Genomic DNA, 13,456 nt, shown 5'->3' with positions numbered 1-13,456 from the left:
ATGTAGGATATCTAAATAATTCATTTTTAGAGATAGAATGACATTGTTTAATTTGTTCTATACATCTTTGTTTATGATGTAATTTAACTAGTTTATTTTTTTAAGGGATTAGGAAAAGAATTATGTAAATTAGACTCTTTCATATGGGAGATCATGATTGGAGTATATAAGTAGATGTAAGTGATAATTGAAATAATATTAAATAGAGAAAATCATTAACATTATATTGAAAATAATTTTGATAGACTAGGTCCTAACATACTCATATTCTAAATCAACCTTCACATCAGAGTCCTTCGTGTTTGTTTTTCTTGCCTTTGCATGTTTTAGATGGTTTCATTTTATGTCAATTTACTTTTTATTTTTCATCAAGTTCTCAAATCTTTAATTCCATCCACTAATTGCTTGAAAAATTGGATAAACATAACACTAAGTACAAATAAAATTCATATGAACTCGATAATGGAACTTCCCTTTTACTTTATTAGGACAGTTTGACACATTTACCAATGTGTAAAAAAGAAAAGAAAAGAAAAGTTGGTAACGTGAATCAATATGTACCAAATCCTGTAGCCGTAGATTGATTAATTTCTGTGAAAAGTTTATAGAAATTTTTATACAAAATCTATGACCATAAGCAGTTGGAGCATGGAGCATAGAGCATGGATGTATGTAGCATGTATCCTCCACTTGCAGAAACATGACGAATTTGCAGGGAATTTTCCCCTCGTGAATTGACCAGGAAACAAAATTAACAACCTTTTTATTTTCTTGGTCAATGGATGTGCATATTCCAGGTCTATTTGGCTGTTCTTGAATCCACTAGAAATATCTAGATATTTTTTATTATTCGAGACAAATAAATCATCATGCATATACAAAAACTTTTCTTTTGAGTATTCAAAAATGCTAGTTAAGTTAAAACAATTCATGGTGGGAGATCCTTTATATTAATCTTGAATATATTTTGATATTATCTTAAATCCTTAAGAATGTGAGTTTAAGTCTGTTAACTTAATTTTATAACTCATTTATATATTCTATTTTGATTTTATTTTTAGTGGATGTGCGATTTAGGTTTTTTTTCAATAATATGTTTACAGATTTTTGAATTCCATCAATAATTAAATTAAAGAATTCTCAAGTTTTAAATAAATACATAATACATATACTTTAATTATCTTATTTTGCTGAAGACATTTCCTTTCTTTATACACTTCAATGATACATACAGTATAATCTTCATATAAAAATTGAGAGAAAAAAATTAAGATATAAAGATGAAGAGGAGAAGAGAAAGCAGAAAAAATGATAAATTTTTAGATACTTAGATAAATAAAAATAAGGAAGAAAATAAAGAGAAAGAAAAACTTGAGTGTGTTCTATTTTCATTTTTTAAAAGAAAATAAAAAATAAGAATAAAAATATGTTTGTTTAAAATTTAGAAAATATTTTCTTTAAAAACATATCCAAAACTGAAAATAATAAATTAACATTTTCAATCTTTTTTGAAGAAGTAAAAATGCAATGTGGTACCTTAAAGTACTTTCTTCTCTCGACTCATATTTTATAAATCTTGAAATTTTGAAAATAAAAATTATTTTAAGATAATAAAAACAAAAAATAAACACTCGCTTATCTTAATTGGTATCTTTCATTTTTTATTAGATAAAAATGGAGAAGAAATAAAATATGATTATATTAAGTAAGGGCATTTATGAGTTGTCTTGTCTCACTAGTTAGTAGTTACCTATCTCGACTAAGCTCAAAGTTACTTTGATGAGTTGGTGTTCAAGAAGTTAAAACCTAATGTATTTTGAGGACTAATTCAAGTTATATTCTGGGTTATCCCAACTTATAATGTCATATTTTTTTTAAAAAAAATATATACATTTTAAATAATTATGTATTAACAATACAATCTTATGGCATATAATAGATAATATTTTATGTAACATGTTATTATATTTATATTGATATTTTTTAAGGAATATTTATATTAATATTATGTATCTTGAAATATATATTTTGGAATTTACCTTGATTTTAATTGTGTACTCTTTTAATTTTACTATTTAATTATATATAATATTAAGATTTATATTTTATGTCAATAATTTTTTGGATGTGTACGTAGAGACTTAGGAAAACACGTTGTAGAACATACACCCTTAATTAATTAATACAGTATTAAGGTTTTTTTTATCAGTATTAAGTGAGGTTTAAACTATTGTAATATAAATAAAAAATAGGAAACTTTTGTCATTACGGGATTTCCTACCATTTCTTCCTTGATTGTCATTTTAGATTGGAAAAAAGAGATAAAGGTGAACACAGATTCTTTTAACCCCACTTTTCTCGAGGACGTGCGACTCCACATTTAAATTTTTTTGTTATATATATTTTTTTCATTTCCTTAATCCTTATGTTCCAAACATGCTTTAAGTGAAAGTCATTAATTAATTTCAAAGAGGTTATATAAAACAAATCAAATACACGCCACAACGTTCAAGACTAACATCATTATATATTAATCATGTGAATCATGTACTCACATGTATATATTACTATACAACGGGAAAATATCATATACACCATGAATTTATAGTCGTCACGTAGCTAAATCCATGGTGTTAAGATTTATTTCTTAATATATAAGCCAGCAATCTGAAGTGGTAGCTTGCTAGCTGCTACACTGCAACTACTTAGTAGGGTCTTTGGCCAACATAGTTGCCAGGAGGAGCATAGTTGCAAGTAATGAAAGTGCCTCCATTGTCACACCTTACTTTTCCACATCCAAGACGCACAGAGTTTTTCCAAACAACCTGAGTGTAGTGCCTGCACTCCCCACCAACGCACGTGTTGGAATTGTAGTCATACTTGGATTTCTCATCAACCCACAATTTCACTGCATTTGTACCACTTAGGTTACCGGTGCTTCCGGCAAGATTCTCCCCGTATTTTCCATCACCACCAGAGTGGACAAGTTTGCAGTCACCTTTGCGTTGGTTAGCATAGTTCTGTGCAAAAGCCGCAACTGTGTCATCCCAAACTATATTTGGAACACCAACCTGTGATCTTGCAGCGTTGTGTGCATTAACAAAGTCTGTTGGTGAGTCTTGAGCATACGCAGCATGATCACCCACAATGACTAACCCTAACAAACACAACACAGAAAACGAAACCTTAATCCCCGACCCCATTATATTAACTATGGTTAATTTTAATTATAAAAGGGAGGCGTTTGATGAATAAGGTTGGAGATCTTGAGTGCTATTTATAGGGATTCTAACGTGGGAAGGTTGTTCTTAGAACTCACAAGGGTTCATAGTAGAATTTTCAAAATCATGATTAAAAAGACTAGATGGCTTGCTAGTGTGCATGGCTGACGTCTATCTACTACGTAATAATATCACTAAAGTAGTGGTCTATCTTCTACGTAATAATATCACTAATACTTTCTTGGATAAAGGAAAAATAGGATAGAAAATAGAAAGAGAGAGGGGAGTGTTGTGACTTGAATCGCACCCGTACGGGAGATGACAAAATATATATAAAGAAAAAAAAAACTAAATGAAATCGCCACCAATTTTTTTCATTAAATTGTAAAAAATTTGGAAGAAAATAAAATAAAAATAGTCTATGAAAAATCAAGTTATAGATTCAATTCCGGAGTAAGTTATGCGGATGGAAGGGCAAAAACTAAGTAAAAGGAAAGAAAAAGAAAGAGAACGGGAAAAAAGTAGAAGGAAAATAAAAGAAAGAGAAGGTGATAAGATGATTATATGAATTGTTTGATAGGAAAGAAAATAAATTAAAAATTTATTTCATTGAGTACAAAGTGAAAGAAAATAAAAGAAAATTATATTTTTAAATATCCTTATATAATAAATAAAAAAGAATGGCCATAAAAATAAGGGTTGAATTAGTCTTTTATTGTGAATTCACTCTTGTCTTTCCAAACCGCGGATTCAATTTTGTTTGGATCCTACCATAATTTTATTTTTTTTATTTCTTCACTTTATCTGGTGTTTCAAACCGTGGAAAAAAGAGAGTAAAAAGTCATTTTCCCCCTCTGTTATCCATCCTTCCAAAATCAGTTATTTCAGACAAATGGTAAATTTCACTGCACCCATAATACATCCATTAAAATAAACTTTCCCTTACGCACCCCTTTTCATTAACAATGTATAATATGAAGATAATGGTTATTTTATTATATTATTGTGAATAAGGAAATATAATAAAAGAAAAAGTTCTATAAAAAAAGGCCAATTTTTTTTTTGTCAAGTTGTCACAACAACTTGGACAAATTGGCCACCTCTAGACAAAAGAGTGGGCTTAACAAGGCTTCGAGCCTAAAATTGGACCATATAATTAATTAACATAGTTGTTTGTTATGTGAGACTCAAATATTATATATTTTTTTAATTTATCTATTTATCATTTATTTTAAAGGAAATTTATTCAAAGAACTATTTTTAAAAAAAAAAAAACTAATTCACATATTGTACAAATTATTATTATTATTATTTCAATTTAGACAACAATGCACCAAAAGAAAAGCAAAAGATATTTCTCAATTACTTAAAAATTATAGGTTTAATAAAAATTTATATATGTAAAAAATATATTATTAGATAAAAAAATTAATTGCTACAAAATTTATTATATAAATTTATATGTGTATTAAATATATATTAGAAATATATTTTCAAAATTAATTGCTATATTAATTATTTTTTAATATAATTAGCCTATTAGTTTAATTGGTTAAAATGTTTTTTCAATTCATAAGAGGTTATATGTAAGGATATTTTTTAGTTTTCTTTCTCACTGCATGTATTGAGAAAAATGAAGATGCTGGAAGAAAATCCCAAACACCTATTAAGATGTCATTGACTTATTGGCATTGTCCAGTCCAAAATTAAGGCCGAATTGATCTAATTTATTCTGGGCAATAGAAATAAGGAGTCTAACTTATGTGGGTATTTGTAGAAATTTACAAAAAAATGTTTTAAAATATTTTAAAAAACACTTTTACTACATTTTTCATTTATTTTAATATTTTATTTTAAAAATTAACTTTAATATTTTCAACAAAATTATTCAAATATCGATGAATAATTCTTAAAAATAAAAAATGAATAAATAAAAAAATTATTTTGTGAGCTCCAAACAAAATAATTCTCTAAAGTATAAACTCAAATAAAACTACAATAAAATATAATTTGAAATAATATAATATTCTAAATCATAAGTACAAATAATATATATATATAATATTTAAATATTTTAATATTAACAAATACAAGTATCATGATATTTGTCTTTACTCTATTGACAAATAACTAATGAAAATATCTAGTCCATTACCTATCAGTATCCACTAATATATATATATATATATATATATATATATATATATATATATATTGATAATTTTATTTGTGGATATCTGCAAGTGCCTACTCATCCGCATGTCAAGTTATTTTTGACAGCTCTTTGCCTATATAACAAAAATACATTATAAAGTACGTATTAATTAAAAAAAATACAAGAGAAAGTGTACACAAAACCAAGACAAAAAATCAATCGGTGCCTTTTAAGTGGTGGACTACACTGCAGATGTACTATTATTAATTTATATCAAAATGTAATTCGAGCTGCACATTACAGGTTGAAATGACCCTTTTCTTTTTTCCTTTGTATTATATATCATGCTACCACACAATATATATTGTTTTAAGGGTAAATCTCTCATACTTTGTTTGAATGTATAAGGCTTAAAATAGAGAAGAAGGAAAATAAGAATATAGATATATAATGGAAAGATATATAATTTAGATGGATAAAAATAAATGAATTTTATAAAAAAATAATATTTTTATTATAATTTTAAAAAATTAATTTTATAATATAATATTTTTAAACATAAATTATTTATTATTTTTTAAAAAAATATTATTAAATATTAAATAATTAAACCAAGAAATTAAAAAAAGTGATCATTTTCCTTCCCATATTATTCCAATTTTAAGAGGAAATATTTTTTGGTGGATGTGAGGGAAATAACTTGCCTCATTATTTTTCCTTTCAAATAAACCACGAAAATTTATTTTAACCAAAACAAACAAGGGTTAGTTAATTCTCTTCAATGAAATTATTGCCTTGTAAAAGGCCAGCCAATTACATGGACTTGGCCATTTACATGTTGCATTATTGCAACACATCTCACACCAATTCGCAGGGATTTTTTTTATAATTAATTAAAGTGAACAGATAAATAAAGGAGCATATATATAGATGTACCAATAAAACAAGGAAAAAGGAAAAATAATAAATAAATGAATAAATATATCGATTAAAAAAACTTCCTGCGAGCTGCGATACAGCAGCAGCATATATATGTGATACAGCCAAAGAAAACCAACTTCCAGGTGACCAAGCAAGTTTATTTTTACCAGCATATGACAACGAAGTATGAGTATGAGTTATAAAGTGTGATGAACACTATGTTATTTCAATACATTGAAAAGTATTACAACACGAATTTAAAGTCGTTGGCTAAATTCATGATGCTATGCTTGCATGTTATTATGATTTAATCTGAAGTGGTAGCTTCTACATCGAAACAACTTAGTATGGTCTTTGGCCAATATAGTTGCCAGGGGGAGCATAGTTGCAACCTATGAATGTGCCTCCATTGTTACACCTTACTTTGGCACATCCAAGGCGCAAAGAGTTTCTCCAAACGACCTGAGTGTAGTGCAGGCACTCCCCACCAACACACGAGTTGGAGTTGTAGTTATACTTGGATTTCTCATTCACCCACAATTGCACTGCATCTTTCCCACTTAGGTTACCGGTACTTCCTGCAAGATTCTCCCCGTATTTTCCATCACCACCAGAGTGGACGAGTTTGCAGTCACCTTTGCGTTGGTTAGCATAGTTCTGTGCAAAAGCAGCGACTGCGTTATCCCAAACTATATTTGGAACACCAACCTGTGATCTTGCAGCGTTGTGTGCATTAACATAGTCTGTTGGTGAGTCTTGAGCATACGCAACATGATCACCCACAATGACTAACCCCAACACACACAATAGACATAATGAAATCTTGTACAACCCCATTTTGGTTGATATATATTAATTTCTTCAACTATGGTGTTTGATGAATAAGGTTGGAGCTCTGGTGGGGTATTTATACAAATTTTAACATGGAAATTTTTTGGTTAGGAAGGATCAGTAGTAAGCACTAATTAATTATAAGCAAGAAATTAAAAGAATAGTACGTACGTAGAATTTTCAAAATGATAATGCGTGGATGACTAAGAAACTAGATTACTTGCTGTTGAGGTTGCGGTGTCTGCATTGTACCTAATTCTTATTGGATTACATTATGGAAAAACTCCCCGTGAAAACGACAAAAATAGGAAGAAATATATATTGAAAAATGAGTTGAAAAAGAAGAAGAAAAATACAAATGTAAAATGGGATGAAAGAGAGAGATACCAGAAGATCATAGTGCAGTTCAATTAATCGGCGAAATAAGTTTTCTCCATAGATTAAAATCAGTTTACACATTAATTAGAATTAACTTTTTAAAAAAATCAAAATCTTTTAACTTCTCTACAAAAATTATTTTAACTTATGTATAAGTTAATTTTAGTTTATTAAAAAAAAAATTCATTTTTCTTTTTATGTATATATGTTTTATAACTGTTTATTCAAATAATTTTTTTAGCTATATTAATTAAAGTGGAATGTTAATATTAAATTTAAATATAGTTTTAATTTAACAATTATATTATAAAGATTGAAATATTATAAGACATATCAAGTGTTATATTGATATAAAATGATTGCTACTCATCATGTGTGTAGATCAATTTATACTAGATATCAAAAATTAAAAATTGAAATTTTTACAAAAGAAATAATTATGAATCTAACATTTAAAATTTTTATAACAAAAATCATGTTTAATTTTTTTTGCATAATTTAAGAAATAATTAGATATTGCGTTATTGCATCACATATATAATATATTATGTAAATATTTACTATTAAGTTACATATTTTCAAATATCTAAATCGTTTTGAAATATATATATATATATATATATATATATATATATATATATATAATCATCCAAATAATATCATTTAATTTAATGATTGATTAATATATTTTATAAAAAAATTATTTAAAATTTTTCATTTCAAAAAAATTAATATCTAATACTGATCTCCCAATTCCTACTTACGAGACTTAAATCAGAAGTCGTATACTTGTTCTTTATTATAATATTCAATTCATAAATTTTATATATATATATATATATATATATATATAAAAGTTTAAGACAAATTTATTTTCATCAATTAAATTAATTATTTTTTAATTTTGATCAATTAATTAGATAATTGAATGGTATAAGTAAAAATAAAAGACGTGTGAATTAATCCTAGTACGTGTGTGTGATTGTGTTTGTTTGTGACACATTTCTAAATAATGTTAGTCCCAGCTTAAAGTCAACTATGTTTAATTAGTGCCTATTTTAGTGGTGTTGAATCTATATAACTTCTACAACGTTAAATGTGTTTGAATGAAACTTTTGTATTCTGGTCTAGTTAACTAGTGTTTTAAGGACAATAATATTTTTAAGATATTATTAAAAAACTAAAAGAAAAAATTATTTATTGTATAAATTATAGAAAATCATAAAAAAATTATGAGTAACATAATTTTTAGTCTCCTAATAAAAATATTTTTATTTAAGTTTGTTAACCAATGTTTTTAGTTCACTGGTTATCATTTTTCTTTATTTTCCTAATTTCATCATGATGAAGTTTATGTATTTGGATTTTAACGAAATTTTGTTGTGGTTATGTAATTATTTGACCAATATTTCTAGGTTAGAGCACTTATATTTTATTCAATAAATTTTTGCTTATATAAAAGAAAAGATGACCGGCCTTTTTTTAAAAAAATTGAGAGAGAAAAAGAAATCATATCAAGTCATCGTTAATACTTATCACAATTAACTATAGGTTTACTTGTTTATTAAAAAAAATTGTCTTTTCCCTGTTAAAGAGCAAGAGATGATTTAAATCTTTGAGTTTTTGTTGCGTATACGTATTTTTCTATGCTTGAATGGATCCACATTTTTAGTCTAAATGAAATTGGGAGTGTGTTAAGAGATTAAAATCAACTTATGAATGCAAATTATTAGATCAAATTATGTAGTTTGTGTTAACAATAACAAATGAAATTCTAAAATAAATTAATCATGCACACATACAGACACAGGATTTTGATGAGGTATGACGTTTTCAAGAATAGAACGATTGTTTTTAATATTGAAAAACAAATGAGATTATATCAGTATATAGGTTTTCGAGCAGAATGGTTTTAACCTTGAAAGTCTTTAGGCCTCGTCTATTAATTTCGAATATTAAGGTCATCCATTAATTAATGTAAGAATATAGAAAATCTATACGTATATATATCTATGTAGAATTATGTAAAAAGCCATATTCAATGAAAGTCGTACGACGCATGTAACATTTGGTTTGGAAAGAGATGTTTCATATCTTTTGGAACAAAAAAACTAAAATAAATGATTTTAGAAGAACAAATTTATAATATCTATCACTCTTGTATCTTATTGTGCTAACTTGTGCATTATAACCCAACAACAAGTGGCACAAGCCCAGAGTTGTTGTTCAGCTCCAATTCGCTTATTACATTTCCAGACTAGGATTAGCTAATTATCTGTAGTTTATGAAATCTAAATAACCACATAGCAATAAAAAAAAATTATGTACATTTGTCATTCCTTCCACTATATGTGGGATTTGAATTTGATGGGATGACATAATCTGGATTATGATATGTGATGGTAGGAATAGGAAGACTTGGTGGTCAGCACTGCCCTTGCCCATACCGCCGTGTAAAAAAAGGCAAGTAGAAAGAAAAGTTTGAGGGATTCTAAGATGCATCCCTTCTAGTTGGTAATTGGTGCATACCAAAGTCTCTTTAGCCATAGATTAATTAATTTTTATGGAAAGTTTAATTTATTGCAGAAACATGCATGACGAACTTGCTCTGAATTTTCTTCTCTTGGAAGGAAATTAAGTACTGCCTTTGTCATAGGCTTCAATCATGGCGGGTAGTATGTTTTCATGAATTCACCAGGAAAGAAAATTAACAAAGTGAAGCAACCGTTGTGGTTTCTTTTCTCGGTCAATGGATGCAAGGTCTATTTGACTGTTTTTTATTTCACCAGAAATATCTAGATCTTTTTTTAATAAAATATATAAATAACGGATATATTATAGAATACCGGTTCATTTTTAAATTCAATAATTAAAATAAATAATTTTGAACAAATTAATAAATACATCATACACACTTTAATTAGCTTAAAGAAAAATTAAAGTCATATCTCCTTATCAAGAGAAATATAATTAAAGTCATATATAGGAATAAATACGTAATATTGTGCATTCTAATTTATGATATAGAAATAAAATATCTTCTTTAGATCATACATAGTCATATATATTCATAGGAAATATTTTTTCTTATAAGCTTCAAAGGAAATAAATTAAAGTCCTATATTCTTATTAAAGGAATAAAATTAAGAAAAATACTAACGAATACCTTAAAATATTAGTTAAAAAATTAAAAGAAGAATAATTTTTTATTGAAATATGTAATATTATGTTCTTTATAACTTATTTTAGGATCTCTTATATTTTACACAATAAATATTTTATCTTTTTAATTTCTTCACCAATATTTCAAAGACACTAATCAACAAGATCCTACAAATTAAATGTTTTCTATAACTATGTAAATTAAAATATTGAATTGATTTTTTTTCACTGACCGTGCATAGTGGGCCAGTAGTATTCTAGTTAGTTTAGAAAATAATTAATGATATTCATAACACGCTCCCTATATGTCTATTACTAAAGAATATTAAATGGAAAAATCCTATAGGACAAAAATTTAGAGAAGAAAAAAAGAGTGCATCATTCCTCCATGTGCTATTGAATAATGTTTATTAAAAATCAATATTTGATCCAGATCTTTGAATGACAAACTCCAGTATTATGAATAAGCTTTCCATATAATGCAAACGACAAGTACTTTGTCAAACAAATTAGTATAGTGTAATCTTTAAATAAAATTGAGAAGAAAAAAATGATTATGATAGAAAGATGTAGAAAAGAGAAGAAAAAAAGAGAGATTTTTTATTAGTTAGATTAAGAGAAATAAGGAAATTAAAGATGAAGAGAAAGAAAAAAATGTTTCTTATTTGTTTATTCGTTTTGATAGGAAAAAAAAAGAGAAAAAAAATGTAATTATATTAAGTGAGTGTTTTTTTTTTTTTTTTTTTTTGAGTAACAGTATCCATGACTTATCCGCTTTCATTATCCCGATTTGCCTCAATGTTATTATTTGTGGGTTGAGATTTAAGAAATTAGACCTAATGTATTTTGAGGATAAATTTATGTTCGTCGTCTCAGTATGGTCCAATCTTGATTATTCTTTTAAAAATAATAATGTATTAATAATACAATTTCTAGAAACAAATATGATTTATACCTTAATTTTAGTTATATATTGTTCAGCAAAAAAAAAATTATATATTTTAATTTTATGATTTAACTATATGATGTTAAGATTAGTATCTTATATCAACAAATCAAGTTGATCTGGTCCTATGCCGTATATATTATTGAGTCAAAATTTCGTGACCGGTAAGAACGTAAACATGTCCTAAACAATATTAAGTTAGTTTAAACTATTCCTAATATATATGAAAAATAGGATATATTTTTCATTACGGGATTACCTACTACGCATTTCTTTCTTGATTGTTTTTTTAGATTGTAAAAAAGAAGATAAACGTTAACACACAAAATTCGTTTAGCTTCACTTTTCTCGCATTTCAAACTATCGATGAAATATTGATAGTGCACCTCCACATTCAAATTTTCTGTTACGAGGATTTTTTTTTTCCTTCCTTTCCTTAATTTGTTGTTCCAAAACATCCTTTACAGTGAATATCATTAATTAAATTCAAAGAGGAATAAAATATAAAACAAATGACAACGTAGAAGAACATCAAATACACATGACAAGTTGAAGAGTAACATTATTATTGATTTGTGTGAGTTAATTATGAGCTCACATGTATTACAATACGATGGAAAATATCATAACATGAATCTATATAAATTCATGATGCTATTATTTATTCTTAATATGTATGGTATATAACTCATCATCTTAAATGGTAGCCATCTCGCTGCTACAAATGTAACAACCTAGTAGGGTCTTTGGCCAACATAGTTGCCAGGAGGAGCATAGTTGCAAGTGATGAAAGTGCCTCCATTATCACATGCTACTTTGGCACATCCAAGACGCACAGAGTCTCTCCAAACAACCTGAGTGTAATGCAGACACTCTCCACCAACACAGGAATTAGAATTGTAGTCATAGTTAGACTTCTCATCAACCCACAATTTCACTGCATCTGTGCCACTTAGGTCACCAGTGCTCATAGCAAGATTCTCCCCGTATTGGCCACCACCACCAGAGTGGATCAGTTGACAATCACCTTTACGTTGATTAGCATAGTTCTGTGCAAAAGCAGCAACCGTGTCATCCCAAGCCAAGTTTTGAACACCCACCTCTGATCTTGCAGCGTTGTGTGCATTGACGTAATCTGCTGGTGAGTCTTGAGCATTGGCAACGTGACTCACAATCATGACCAACCCCAACACACATAATACAGGAAATGAAACCTTGCACAACCCCATTTTGATTGATTGATTAATATTAATTTCTTCAGCTCTATAGAAATTAATAATACTGAAAGGGAGGTGTTAATTTGATGAATAAGGTTGGAGCTCCTTTGAGGTATTTATAGGAAGATTCGTGTGCAAGAATAGTAGAATTTTTAAAATCATAATTGCGTGGATGACTAAAAATCTAGATAGCTTGCTAGTGTTGGCTAACGTCTAACTAGTAGGTAATTCTTAATAAGGCATCATACAGACACTTAAACTTTTGGTTTCCATCTATCTATCTATATTTAAATAAACTAAACTTTTGAAGAAATTTTGATATAAATTTTGATATTATTAATGTAATATCTAGATCAATATATAAATAAAAAATTTATATAGTATAACACAATTTTATTATTTAATTGAAGTTTTTTACAGTTAGTTTATATAAAACAATTATTTTTGTCAACATATTGACGTAAAATATCCACTAATTTTGTTAAGTATTAATTTATGTCGTAGAATTTGACTAAACATATTTTTAATAAAATCTTTTTTTCTGATCATTTAATTTTATATAAATATATATATATATATATATATATATATATATATATATATATGTGTGTGTGTGAAAATTTTA

The 13,456-nt window shown here is 27.1% G+C and overlaps 3 protein-coding genes across 3 annotated transcripts; all 3 read right to left on the bottom strand.

Moving 5' to 3' along the window:
• Window positions 1-2,459: 2,459 nt before the first annotated feature.
• Window positions 2,460-3,242, bottom strand: LOC114386821 (pathogenesis-related protein 1-like). The gene has a single exon (XM_028346876.1). It carries the CDS (start codon window positions 3,201-3,203, stop codon window positions 2,706-2,708), a length of 498 nt encoding a protein of 165 aa, XP_028202677.1. The 5' UTR covers window positions 3,204-3,242; the 3' UTR covers window positions 2,460-2,705.
• A 3,169-nt stretch (window positions 3,243-6,411) lies between these two features.
• Window positions 6,412-7,172, bottom strand: LOC114388492 (pathogenesis-related protein 1-like). The gene has a single exon (XM_028349002.1). The coding sequence runs from the start codon at window positions 7,132-7,134 to the stop codon at window positions 6,640-6,642; it is 495 nt and encodes a 164-aa protein (XP_028204803.1). The 5' UTR covers window positions 7,135-7,172; the 3' UTR covers window positions 6,412-6,639.
• Window positions 7,173-12,150: 4,978 nt separating this feature from the next.
• On the bottom strand, window positions 12,151-12,918 carry LOC114388491 (pathogenesis-related protein 1-like). The gene has a single exon (XM_028349001.1). The coding sequence runs from the start codon at window positions 12,841-12,843 to the stop codon at window positions 12,349-12,351; it is 495 nt and encodes a 164-aa protein (XP_028204802.1). The 5' UTR covers window positions 12,844-12,918; the 3' UTR covers window positions 12,151-12,348.
• Window positions 12,919-13,456: the final 538 nt, after the last annotated feature.

The sequence above is a fragment of the Glycine soja genome, chromosome 15, assembly GCF_004193775.1.
Source record: "Glycine soja cultivar W05 chromosome 15, ASM419377v2, whole genome shotgun sequence".
NCBI classification, from domain to species: Eukaryota; Viridiplantae; Streptophyta; class Magnoliopsida; order Fabales; family Fabaceae; genus Glycine; species Glycine soja.
The sequence above is the reverse complement of the archived record's forward strand: the minus strand, read 5'-3'. Positions and strand labels throughout refer to the sequence as shown.